This window comes from Ricinus communis, chromosome 10 (assembly GCF_019578655.1).
Source record: "Ricinus communis isolate WT05 ecotype wild-type chromosome 10, ASM1957865v1, whole genome shotgun sequence".
Lineage (NCBI taxonomy): Eukaryota > Viridiplantae > Streptophyta > Magnoliopsida > Malpighiales > Euphorbiaceae > Ricinus > Ricinus communis.
Genome location: NC_063265.1, coordinates 1,121,894 through 1,133,936, shown reverse-complemented (window position 1 = coordinate 1,133,936; position 12,043 = coordinate 1,121,894). Strand labels below are relative to the sequence as shown.

At 34.3% G+C, this 12,043-nt stretch overlaps 3 protein-coding genes across 5 annotated transcripts; 2 read left to right on the top strand and 1 right to left on the bottom strand.

Annotated features, from left to right (window-relative positions):
- The first annotated feature begins 474 nt into the window (after positions 1-474).
- On the top strand, positions 475-3,378 carry LOC8284159 (rho GDP-dissociation inhibitor 1). The gene is made up of 5 exons (XM_002520514.4): positions 475-1,363; positions 1,480-1,546; positions 2,128-2,346; positions 2,462-2,586; positions 3,079-3,378. The coding sequence occupies exons 1-5, from the start codon at positions 1,082-1,084 to the stop codon at positions 3,154-3,156; spliced, it is 771 nt and encodes a 256-aa protein (XP_002520560.2). The 5' UTR covers positions 475-1,081; the 3' UTR covers positions 3,157-3,378.
- A 1,022-nt stretch (positions 3,379-4,400) lies between these two features.
- LOC8284158 lies at positions 4,401-6,142 on the top strand. Of its 3 annotated transcripts, XM_048369651.1 has the most exons (6): positions 4,401-4,572; positions 4,729-5,251; positions 5,329-5,440; positions 5,536-5,617; positions 5,692-5,743; positions 5,854-6,142. In XM_048369651.1, the coding sequence occupies exons 2-6, from the start codon at positions 4,874-4,876 to the stop codon at positions 5,992-5,994; spliced, it is 765 nt and encodes a 254-aa protein (XP_048225608.1). In that variant the 5' UTR covers positions 4,401-4,572; positions 4,729-4,873; the 3' UTR covers positions 5,995-6,142. The 3 variants fall into 3 exon arrangements, with proteins under 3 accessions (XP_048225608.1, XP_025013371.1, XP_002520559.3); XM_025157603.2 differs by lacking the exon at positions 4,401-4,572 and having other exon boundaries at positions 4,617-5,251; positions 5,692-5,750; XM_002520513.4 differs by lacking the exon at positions 4,401-4,572 and having other exon boundaries at positions 4,619-5,251.
- An 88-nt stretch (positions 6,143-6,230) lies between these two features.
- Positions 6,231-10,497, bottom strand: LOC8284157. The gene is made up of 6 exons (XM_002520512.4): positions 9,787-10,497; positions 8,750-8,861; positions 8,490-8,661; positions 8,218-8,405; positions 7,768-7,914; positions 6,231-6,596 (listed from the first exon to the last, which is right to left on the bottom strand). The coding sequence occupies exons 1-5, from the start codon at positions 10,380-10,382 to the stop codon at positions 7,789-7,791; spliced, it is 1,194 nt and encodes a 397-aa protein (XP_002520558.1). The 5' UTR covers positions 10,383-10,497; the 3' UTR covers positions 6,231-6,596; positions 7,768-7,788.
- Positions 10,498-12,043: the final 1,546 nt, after the last annotated feature.

The following is a 12,043-nucleotide window of genomic DNA, read 5'->3' as shown; positions in this document are numbered from 1 at the left end:
TATTTTAAATGTCTGGTAAATAAAAAAGCAAGTGACATAACTAAAAAAATTGAAATTTTCGTAATTTAAATAAATAAATAATACCCTTAAAAATAATTTTATTAACAAAATTATCTATAATTTACCTTTAAGAATGTATTAACAAAAAAACTACTACTCCTTTCAAAAAAAGAAAAGAAGAAAAACTACTACTAATTTTTATAAATAAAACTTTTTAAAATGACACTTCTATTAATATCTACAACTATTTCGAATAGCTATACCTAACTCATCTATTAGTTATTAATCTCTATTGATTCTACCGTAATGCAATTTGAAGGTTTGAAGGGTACACGGAGACAGACGGGCAATGAAGGAACAAACATCAAACATAAGGAAAAAACCTAAAATCTAAGAACATAAGCTAATAAGCTAAGATAGTAGAGTCAGTACTGAAAACTGGGAGTTTTACTGTAATAAAAGAGTCAATAAGGCAAATGAATCCAAAGCAGCTTTTTCAATTCCCAATCATAACGATAACCAATGAGATTGGGAAAAAGAAAGAGTCAAAGGGTATCCATTATTATCCACCAAAACCTAATCTCTCTCTCTCCCTCTCTTTTGTTTCTTCGCGTCTTTGCTTGATAAAAACTTGCAGGCCCTCCTTGATTCGTGGCATTAGTAGTGCATGAGTGGCCTTCACGATCTCTCCACCTCTCTCTCTCTCTTTGTCGTTGATGATACATTACATAATTTTGGATCACCACATGACCATTTCCTTTCTCTCTGTTTGAACTTTCCAAAACAAACTCATTTCTCTCTCTCTCCACCTATGTTTTGTGTGTCCTTTTTCTTTGTGTCTTTTCTTGTTTGAAGGGTTATCCTTTATGGGTATTTTTTGATTTTGTCTTATATTTCCCTTTCTAAGATTCTTTGGGTTTATCTCTCTGTTTTTTTTTGTTCTTGGGTTTTGGAATTTTCCTTTTTTTTTTTTTCTTTTTTTTCTTTTTGGGGTTCTCTTTCTTTTCCTCACTTGCATGATTACATTTCTGTGAGTGAGATACATTCTGTGTGTGGGTGTTTTTATTTTGATGGGCTGTTGATGTCTTTAGCCGTTGGTGTTGAGTCCAGTGCCAAAATCATGGGTTCTGATGAGAACAACAGTGAGGAAGTTTCAGAAACAAAAACAGCATCAGCAAAATCACCTTCAGCCGTTGGAGCAGAAGAACAACATCGAGTTGATGAATCTAAAATTGGTGGCTTGAGTAGACAAATGAGTGAGAGCTCTATTTATGCCACTGATCAAGAAGAAGAAGATGATGAAGAAAGGAAGATTGAGTTGGGTCCTCAGTACACTCTCAAAGAACAGCTTGAAAAAGATAAGGTTGGTTTCTTTTGTCTTATCATTAATTACCTGCTTGCTGTTTTGTCTCATTAATGGATTTCAGCTCTATCTTCTCTAGTTTTGTTTTATGTTTATCTTGATTCTTGTTTTTGTAGGATGATGAGAGCTTGAGGAGGTGGAAGGAACAGCTTCTTGGAAGTGTGGATATTAATGCTGTTGGAGGTAATCAAATCAATCAACTTTAGCATTGTTTGCCTGCAACACTTTCTATGCATCTTCATTTAATTGGAGGAATGAGGTGAAACAACTGTGAAGGTTTCATGCTTCATTTGCTTAGGCTTTCTTTCTTTCTTATTTTTTTTTTCCATGTAATTGATTTTGTTCTGTAGCATACTTCTATTTCTTTCCTGGCAATTTGTTGTGCTTACAATGTCTGTCAAGGACCCTTTTCTAGATTTTGCTTATTGCATTCTCTAAAAGAGCCTAACTGACCTTGCTGAAAGTTTAGAGATTAAGATAAGTCAATTTGTATGGTAGACAAATAGATAATTGTCAAATTATAATAATTTCTACCACTATTTTTCAGTATTTATATTTTACTATTGACCATTCCTTGGACTTCTGATTTCATATATTCATTTATCAAAGTGCGAATGAAATTTATTGTTTTCAAATATTTTGAGTTAAATTACCTGTTTTACCTTTTTATATTTCTTGTAAGAAGCACAGTAATTTGTAAATGGCACATATCACTTTCCTTTCTGTCTCTGATAAGTTCCTTATATGGTTTATAAATTATCTAGAAACACTAGATCCAGAAGTTAAGATCATAAGCCTTGCAATCAAATCCCCTGGTAGAGATGATATTGTTCTTTCTATTCCTGAGGATGGAAATCCAAAAGGCACATGGTTCACCTTAAAAGAAGGCAGCCGCTATAGCCTGCAGTTCACTTTTCAGGTTGGGAATAACATCGTGTCAGGCCTTAAGTACACTAACACAGTTTGGAAAACTGGTGTCAAGGGTAATATTCTCCCTCCTTTCCTCCCTCCTGCCCTCCATCACCATATCCCTTCCCCCTTTATCTTTGTTGTGTTTCAGCGAAACAATGTTTCACTATATATGATTGTGCATGACAGTGGATAGCGCGAAGGAGATGCTTGGAACTTTCAGTCCTCAGGCAGAACCTTACACACATGAGATGCCTGAGGAAACTACTCCATCCGGTATTTTTGCTAGAGGATCATACTCAGCTAGAAGTAAGGTAAGTTCCTCCAGTTTCAAACATTTCCAGATTATTATACCAAGCTTCAAATGTGGGCTAGATAAAGATATAACTTTTTTTCTTTTCTTTCCTAACCATTTGAATTTATTTTGTTTCATGTGCTCTGCTGCTTCATATGAGCAAATATTTGTGTCACCTGCAAAAGGCTTAAAATTATGCAATTTTAAATAGTTTTTACCTCTGTTAGCATTGAATTCATCAACAAATTTATGTCCCAGCTATAAAATAGTCATTGCATGACATTGATTGAGCCTAGCTCAGTTCCCCCTCTTACCTGTGTGATTTAACTTACCAGAGTGATTGAATTTGGTTAGCTGTCAGGATTCATGTCTACCATAACTTATGGTGTCAGGGTTTAACTGTGTAACCATCCTATATCTTGAGATGTAATTATTTGAACTACCAAGGGTTTCTGATTTGTATTTGTGCTGTTACAAATTCTTGTTCATGTTTTTCTTTCTTGCTTTTCAGTTCGTTGATGATGACAACAAGTGCTACTTGGAGATTAACTATACATTTGATATCCGTAAAGAGTGGCAGTCAACTTAAGCTCGGACCTTTTTTTTCTCTTCCTTCAGACATCACTTTTACTGCTAAATCAATTGTTTTCCCAGTTTAAATATGATTTGGATGTTAAGGTTTTCTTTTTTTGTTTTTGTCCCATTTACGAATCCTGTCTGAGACTGGTGCTCTAATAGATTAATAGATTGTTCCACGAGATGTTCATTTTGTAGGTGCGGTTAATAAAATATCAATTCTAGTTTGTTTCCATTGCGGAGTTCTTTCTGTTCCTGCATAATTACATTGCATTTTGCATGTTTGCATTTGCAAGGCAAGACACGTACTGGTAGGCTCCACTTAAAAGAATATATGGCGGATCCCACATGTATGTGTCTTGTGTTCCATAGCAAGAAAATCCATATTAATTGTTTTGAATGTATGGTTTCTGTTGCTTAACCATTTTTATTTTATTTTAAGGAAATACAAAAAGAGGGAAGCTAAAGCTATCCAGTACCCAGTAAAGGGTTCACTCCATTAAAGTTAGCTAGTCAAAACCTTTAACTTTAACCCTTTATTTTTCTATGTTAATTTCTGTTCTTTTCATGGGCATTATCTGGATTCTTCCTGCAACGGTTGGATTTTGCATGTGGTGACTAGAAGTTGTGACTCCAGTATGTGTTAAAATGTGGGGCTATTGTGGGGACGATTGCCCTAACTTTGCAGGCGAATACAAAGGTTGAGGCTATTGCAAATTGGAGGGATTGTGGCCCCAACCAACGTTATAAATGGTTGATGCCATAAGAATATGCTCGTTATATTTTTAAATTGTTACTGTAAATGAATCCAACTGCTTAATCTACTGATACTGACAATGCTAATATCATTAAACCAGCTTCAGCCACGAAGATCCTTCTCTGAGCACCAGAATTGGGAAGATCCTTCTGTAACTTTTCCCTCTTGCCCCAAGATCAATATTTTCTTAACACATGCCTTCTCGCAAATGAGGATGAAAATTGATGCTATTAGCATATACAATCTTGTTCGAAATTGTGGTAGACAAATGCGTCTTTTCAAAAAAGAAAAAAGTTTTTTTTTTATGTTCTAAAAATTACTTTTGAAGAAAAATATAAAATATGAAATGAAGAAACAATTTCATAACGAACTCTTTAATTTTAAATTTTAAAATATATTATAGATAATATTGAAAAGATATATAAATATTACAACCTATGCTCATTAAGTATATGGGAAAGTAACTTAGTGATACTTTAGATTGGAATTATTTATGAAAATCATCTCTTAAGAGGATGACTGTCGCTATTGTATAATCCAATGCTAATTCAATCTTCTCTCGTCGAGTAGCCGGCATATATTTAAGTTTTTATTTTTTTCTGAAAATTGCAAGGCAAGTATCATTAAGGACTACAGATTTTTTCTAATTTCAGGTGGACAAGGCCTCTTGAGGTATTTTCTCAAAGTCTGCTATTAATTTGGTCAAAAGGTCTAATACTGGTTGCAAAATTTGAGATCATCTGTTCTTTCTGTTTTTCCGCGCAACTCTTATTATTATTATAAGAATTACGAACAAAGCAATTAGAACAATGTTTTCATACCTTTCAGGAAAGATCCCTTGCTGCGCATTAAAGAAAGGTTCCAATTCTAATACATTGCTTGCTTTTCTTTGTGCAAAGCCTCTTTTGTACGATATTTATTTCACCCTTGCAGCAGGTTTTTGTGCTCATTCATTCTTGAAGCACTAATTCAAATGGCTAACACATTTTATTTTCCCATGGTCTTATATGATACTAGACTAATCCCAAATTTCCCTGCTTTAGCAAGAAACTCCCAGGAAACTCTTCTATATAAAAGGGTATGTGTTTCTAATTCTGGGTTACCATTCTTGCACCAATGTTTTACTGAAAGGAGATTTTCTCCCAGACAAAGAGGCTTATCACTAGTCCCATTTAATAATGACAAAAGCTCGGAGCCAAGGGAGGAAGATACCCCAGCTCTAGAAACAGTCCTGAAGCTTTACACTGCGATCAAGAACCAAAATATCCATGAAGTATCCAATATGATTGGTGATGAATGCAGATGCGTTTGCAATTTCTTTTCATCTTTTGAGTCATTCCAGGGGAAACAGGTAAATATGGATGCACGTATATATTGCATAAAGCAGGAATTTATATCCAGCCGAACCCTAACATTCTTTTCTTGCAGCAAGTGTTGGATTTCTTCAATTATGTGATGCAGACATTGGGAAACAACATTGAGTTTGTGGTGCAACCCACAAAATATGATGGGATGAATGTTGGCGTTTCATGGAGACTAGGTACCTACTCTTGATTTTACTAATTGGGATCATAAATGCAGATGTGGGCAACAGTTCTTTTCCATGATTGGATTTTGTTTTATGTCGTTGGGCAGAATGGAGCAAGACCCATATGCCTCTGGGAAAGGGATTCAGCTTCTATATTTGCCAAATATACCAGGGGAAGGTGACAATAAGGTCAGTTCAAAACCTTCCACAATACGAGTGTTGTTTATAATACCCATTAGTTGATAATAGCTGCAATGTCTTAGGAATGTAGAGATGTTCATGGAACCTCTCCTTCATATAGAGCCTTTTAGATTGGTAAGTGGTAAGCAACTCATTTTGAATTTCTTTTCTTCAATCGGGTATAAGTCAAGAACCGTGGCGTGGTATTGTTTGTTTTCCCTTTCCAATCTCTCATCTTCTTGCAGAAAATAATGGGAAACGTCATGAGCACAATGGAGAAGATAAGCTCCTGTTGTAAGTTTACCCAAGATCAAGTAAAGAATTTCACCCTAGCTGTGCTTCTTATGGCCATCATTTTGGTCTTTATGAAGCCAGGGTTGTATTAAACCATTCAACCAAATTGTGCCTTTAGCAAGCAAACTCTGTGCAGAGCAAGTTTATACTTTGTTTTGGTCCAAAACTATAGAGTCTAAAGATCTTGCAATACAACAATATACGCTCATTTGAAATGATATTTCATGATTTATTTTTGTACACATTGAGCAAGTCACAAGCCATAACCATCTAGTGTGTGCTTCCATTGACATAATTTCCAGTCAAAATGAGTAAGTACAACTCGCAGTTAAAAGCAACAGCCTAAATATTCAATAAGATACACATAGGGATCCTTTCAAGGAAGGACGATTTTACAATTCCACTGCTGTTACCTACTATGAGGGTTAGCCATGGATAACTTTAAATAGCAATAAAGTTAGCAAGACAGCCTAAGTCCAGGGCAAAGGCATGACTACAAAGATACTTGCCATTGGCCCATGGTACATTTTCATCCTGATCATAACAAACTAGAGTAAATCACCATATCAGCTAACGACCTTAATTCACATTGACAAAAATAAAAGAACAGAAAAAGGGCAAAAAAAATTTTAAGGTTCTTCACTATCTGTTCTACCATCAGAAGTGTGGTGGTTGCAAAAACATTCCATTCCACCTGCAGGAAAGAAGAAAAACTAAATCCATCATTGACTTAAAACACATTGTACCACAAGCAAATTAATCAGTAATATAGTAATGGCTGAAACAATAAGGAGTGAAGTAAAGAAGGATTTGATGATAGTAACCATGAATGGAAAAGACTTGCAAAGCCTAAAAATTTCACTCAGAGTCTAATTAGAATTAAACAAATTAATAAATAATTATTAAACCAAGAAAACCAGCAGAAACACAAATGCAATGGAAGTCTCGGTAATAAAAGTCTGCCTTTCACTTAGCAGTCCAGTAATGAACTTCACATTACATATAAATGGATAAATGAAGTCATTAAGTAAAGATAATTGTCAAGTTTACAAGCTCTACTGGCGGAGGAAAATCATGAGGAGCATGCTGACATGGTAAATGGCGTAAAACAAGGCCCATGCATGGACTTATAGCCCCATCAAGAGCCACCAACAAGGTACTTGCACTGAAATTTACATAAACTAAAGCAAACTAGCTCAAAAAGAACCTTATTCTGCAACAAGAAGAATAATTTATTTGGCTATCTAGGGGTTAAAGGTTAGAAGGGTAAGGAAAAGAAAAATAAAGGGAGGAAAATAAGGGAAAAAAGAATGTAGCAAAATGGAATTGCCCTACTGTAGACAGGAAGAAGGTGCCTCTTTTATATGTTTACCACCGACCCTCATTAATAATGCTGAAAACCAATGAATGTTATTTGTAATTTAAGTGAACTTCTCCATGTTTCACTTTTCCTGTTCCAGATTGGGAATAATCCTTGTCTTTTTTTCACTTTGCTCCTCTCATTTTCCCTGCTATTAGTACTAAACCAAAGAAAATTAATCCATATTAACATCTCTATCCACTCTTTCATGAAAACAAACAAGCTATAGAGGATGCTCGATTTTTCCTTTCTTAGTTAATAGAACCATTAAGAGAAGTTGTTTTTTTAAACTTTAAGGGAGGTTAACTGAGTCATAAGAACCATGGACAAAAAAAAGGAAAATTACTCGTCAATAGGGAACTTTAACATCTAGAACATCTTGATAAATAGGGAACTTTAAAATCTAGAACATCTTGAGAAAAAGGGGATTAATGCCAGATTTAGACACTTGCATGTACAACCACATGCATATGCATGCTTATGTGGAAACAATTTTCATACTAACCACTCATAATCGCCACAGAAATCATGATCGCTTGAACAAATGATGGCGTGCTAACATCTCTTCTACCCCCACTGCAGAAATGCTTTCACATCCAAGCAGCTCTCTGAGTTTTGCATCACATAGTATCACCATTGAATTCAGTGGATCCTGAAGGCATACAAGCAAAACCAAAAAACTTTTAGTTGGTAATACATTTCTCTCAGTAGAGCTGAAACATTTAGATTTTAATGATCTAAACAAACACAAACTCTTGAAGGAGTTGAAGAAAGTAAACAATGCAGGCAGCAGGCAATAGTAAAACGAAAAGAACAGAATTAAAAAGAAAAAAACAACTAACAACAAGAAAGCCTCAAGTTATCCTGTAATACTAATCATGCTCAATAATCTGCCGAAACAAACTCAAAATCTTCCAGGGTAAAAAAGGTACATAGTTGTACATCCACTACCCACCTCCAATCTGTTAACTTTAATGTACTCCCAGACACGCCTTGATGCCTCTAATTGGGTCATCTCCCTCCCTCCAGTACCCAAAAACTTTGCAAGTGCTTCAGATATCACTATTACAGATGCACCAGGTTCAGCATTTTCAGTTGTGGACTCAACATCCACCTTTGCTCGTTTGGCTTGTGCAGACTCCTCTGCAGACAATTAGAAGAAGAAAAAATTGATTTAGTCAGCAATTACTGCAGTTCTAATATTTCGCACATTTCCACATTACATACTTGTAGGTTCAAGGGGGATTATATGTTTAGCTAGCAGCTTATTCATCTTGAACATGTCAGTGCAGTCTGTCTCAAAAACAACACGCAGGGCATCATCACAAATTATCTTTCTCTTGTTGCTTGGATCTTGTAGATTATTTTTCCTTATGTATGCCCATAATTGCTTCACAATCTGATTCGAGCAAAAAAGTTTAAAGAAAACATAAATAGACCAATTCATGAAATCAATAAGATGTATAAACCAGTATGTACATACATACCTCAGTCCTTGGCAAAGCTGGCTCACCAACAATAGCCTGAAGCTCAGGTGAAACGCCACAGACTTTGTTTAACCCACCCGGGCCACCTCTTCTTTTAGCTCCAACGGGAGCACTGTGTTCAAAACATAATAGAGACCATCAAACTAATGCCCCTAAAGCGTGCTGTGATGCAAAGTTGCAGAAAACATTGAAAAGAAAAACAAAGTCAATTAACAATAGCTTGGTAAAGTAGACTAGGATGCTTATTTTCAGCTAAAATTACCCAAACATGAAGTGGTTATCACCATAACAGGAACACATATGAATAACAAGATCTCCCAACAGCACAAAATGAGAGTCGGGATAAAAAAAATGCCAAGAACCAGGAACAGTCATATTCATGAGTGAGGTCAATTGACTCCTCTGAATTTCTAAGAAATAAGAAAAACTCTTGTAAATCATGAGCAATTTTGTTGGTTTTGACTCCAATAAAGTGTAATTTTGGCAATTAGACCCCACTAAATTCTAGCCTATAAAACAGCTGAGTTCAGTTGAATATAACTTTATATCCAATAATACTAAAAACAAAAACTTAACTATTATGTACTATATAGAAGTCCCACTTCTCCTCAATAGTATAAATAGACTTCAAACATTATTGTTTATTTTCCTTGAAAGGAAAACAGAAAACAATTGAATGTATAAAGCAACAGTGAACTTCCAAAATGGAGAATAAAATTTGTTAGTCATGGTTGTAAATTTTAGTAGCAAAACACAATTAAAAAGAAAAAGAAAAAGAAATGATAGACTTCTATTCGACAAGATTCACTAAGTAAATTACTTTCCCATAAAACCCCAAAAATTAAATTTCCCCTAAAACGACAAATTTTCAGACCAAATTCAAAAATCTTGAAAGCATAGATGAAAGAAACAAAACCCTTCAAGAAACCCTAACTTTGCAATCTAAACACAAGACATGCAATTGAGCCTCTAATCCAGAAATTGCACACAACGAAACCCTAAAGCCAGAAATACCAGAAAGAGCAAAAATAGTTTACCTTTCCTTTGGTAATTCAGAAGGGACAGGAGTAGCATTTTGGGAAAAGACCTCATTTTTAGCAATAGGCGGTGGTTGCTGCCTCTGCTGCTGGTGCTGCTGCGGAGGCACCGAAGCATGCGTCTGCGCTGGCACCTGTGGCTGGCGGAAGTTAAGGTCCTGAGGGAAAACTTGGTGGTGGTGGTGGTGGTGGTGAGGATGGTGAGGATTTAGGGCAAAATGGGCAGGGAATTGTTGGAATTGAGGGTGATGTTGGAGGGCAAAATGGTCTTTTTGTGAAAGATGAAGATTTTGTGGGTGCAGGTGTGGCTGCTGCTGCTGCTGCTGCAGCGGCGGCGGAGCAGGTTGATGTGTGACGGCGGAGGAGGAGGTTGATGTTGCTGTTGTTACGGTTGTTGGGTGTGACCGGAGTAAAAGGCTGATCTGGTCACGAATAAAGCCAGCTTTGTGAGAAAGGTCTAACCCTAATTTGGCTTCGAGTTGCTGAACGACACCGTCTAAGGAGGTGACGGCGTTTGGGTCTGATTGACGGAGCACAGTCTCTACCCCTTTCGCTATGTCCTGGTCCGACACCATCGCTCTCTCTTTGTTTAACATTTATTTAACAGAAAAAACGGACACAAAACCCTCTCTCTGTCTCTCTCTCTCTTTCTCTCTCTCTCACACACACTGCTCTCTCTCTTTCTCTCTCCTTCTCTGTCTATCTCTCTCTTTATAATTCTCAAATGACCTTATTGCCCCTTACTGACATCTTGTTCGGGTTTCAAATTTAAAAAGACTCTGATGCCCTTTTCGTAACGCCATGTATTAGGTGGTACTTGGGGTAAAATGGGACTGCAGTAAAGTTGCTCTTTCTTCGTCTTTTACCCCTCACGTCAGATTACAAGATGACGATGTCACTTGGGTCTATGCCAAGTAGTACTAAACTGGAATAGGGGTAAATATGTAAATACAGGTGCTGCATTGTTCAGATATTTTAAATTAAAGTCAGGAAAATAGATCATCTTAATGGATGGAGGTTGTCTTATAATTAAAGAAGTGATAAAATTATAAAAAAGAACTTTGTCAGATGGGACCAGTTATAAAGGACTCACTTCAATATTACTTCTGTGTTGTCTTCCATTTTCTTTTGGAAAGAGAGATTTTTGGATGGATCTTTTATTTAGTTTAGTCTGCGAATTAAGATTTTATTCCATTAGGATTTCGGAATGATTTGATATGGAATAAGTAAATAGTATTTTGAAGATAAAATTTTCTAATTTATTTAAATTGAGTGATAAAAATATTATTTAAAAAATAGATAATTTAATTTTTATTATATATAAAAATAATAGATAAAATTTTAAAAAATTATTATTATGGTTTGATAATTTTACATCCGAGAGACAGAGTTTTTTTATATTAAAAGAGTAATATGTGTTTTATTTTTTTAAGCAACTTTTAGATATATTTAATATTTTTTTTTTATTTTTTAGATTGTAAATATTAATAAAAACATAAATTTTTAATAACATAAGTATTTTTAAATAATTTAGCATCCGATTAGATATTTTGTGATTATAACAAATTGTTAAAATATATATTTTTAATTTTAATTAAATTTAAGAAATAATTTTTTAAATAAAATCTTAATATATTTATGAATTATATGATACATTGTTAGATGTCACATTATATTTAAAATTATAATTTAGTAATAATTTATGTTAACTACATGCAAAATTATATAAAAAATAATAAAAATATAAATATGTGTCTAAAAAATATTAAGAAAATAAAACACGTGGTACTCATTTGATACGAAAAATATCTACATCCCTCAAGTGAAAAAGCATCAAACCATAAAATAATTTTTTAAACTTTACCCAAAAATAATTTATTTAAAAAACGAGATAACTAAATTTTTTTTAGTTAAGTAGAATTCAATTGCTTAGATATTTAAAAAAAAATAATACTAATTTTATTATAAACATTACTATCTTTTAAAATATATGAGATATCAATAAAATTTTTACTTTAAGAAGTTAAACTATATACTATAAACTTTTATTTTCTAATTCCTAGAAAGTAATTTTTTTATAAATTCAACTTCCCACAAAATATACTTTCCAAAAAATAGACCGCCTACATCAAAAGAAAAGTTTTATTTTATTAATTTAAAAATAATTACTAATTCTTATCAAAAAATTTACTAATTTAGTCTATTTCGATTGATATCGTCGTACTTATATTGAATATAAGAAACAAGGATATTTTAA

Excerpts from the sequence above, each read along its gene's own strand:
- LOC8284159 (XM_002520514.4), top strand. The coding sequence starts at position 1,082 with ATGTCTTTAGCCGTTGGTGTTGAGTCCAGTGCCAAAATCATGGGTTCT. Across the intron at positions 1,547-2,127 it reads GGATATTAATGCTGTTGGAG|AAACACTAGATCCAGAAGTT; the intron begins GTAATCAAATCA and ends TAAATTATCTAG. Across the intron at positions 2,347-2,461 it reads TTGGAAAACTGGTGTCAAGG|TGGATAGCGCGAAGGAGATG; the intron begins GTAATATTCTCC and ends TGTGCATGACAG.
- LOC8284158 (XM_048369651.1), top strand. The coding sequence starts at position 4,874 with ATGGCTAACACATTTTATTTTCCCATGGTCTTATATGATACTAGACTA. Across the intron at positions 5,252-5,328 it reads AGTCATTCCAGGGGAAACAG|CAAGTGTTGGATTTCTTCAA; the intron begins GTAAATATGGAT and ends CTTTTCTTGCAG. Across the intron at positions 5,441-5,535 it reads TGGCGTTTCATGGAGACTAG|AATGGAGCAAGACCCATATG; the intron begins GTACCTACTCTT and ends GTCGTTGGGCAG.
- LOC8284157 (XM_002520512.4), bottom strand. The coding sequence starts at position 10,382 with ATGTTAAACAAAGAGAGAGCGATGGTGTCGGACCAGGACATAGCGAAA. Across the intron at positions 8,862-9,786 it reads TCTGAATTACCAAAGGAAAG|TGCTCCCGTTGGAGCTAAAA; the intron begins GTAAACTATTTT and ends TTTTGAACACAG. Across the intron at positions 7,915-8,217 it reads TTAAAGTTAACAGATTGGAG|GATCCACTGAATTCAATGGT; the intron begins GTGGGTAGTGGA and ends GTATGCCTTCAG.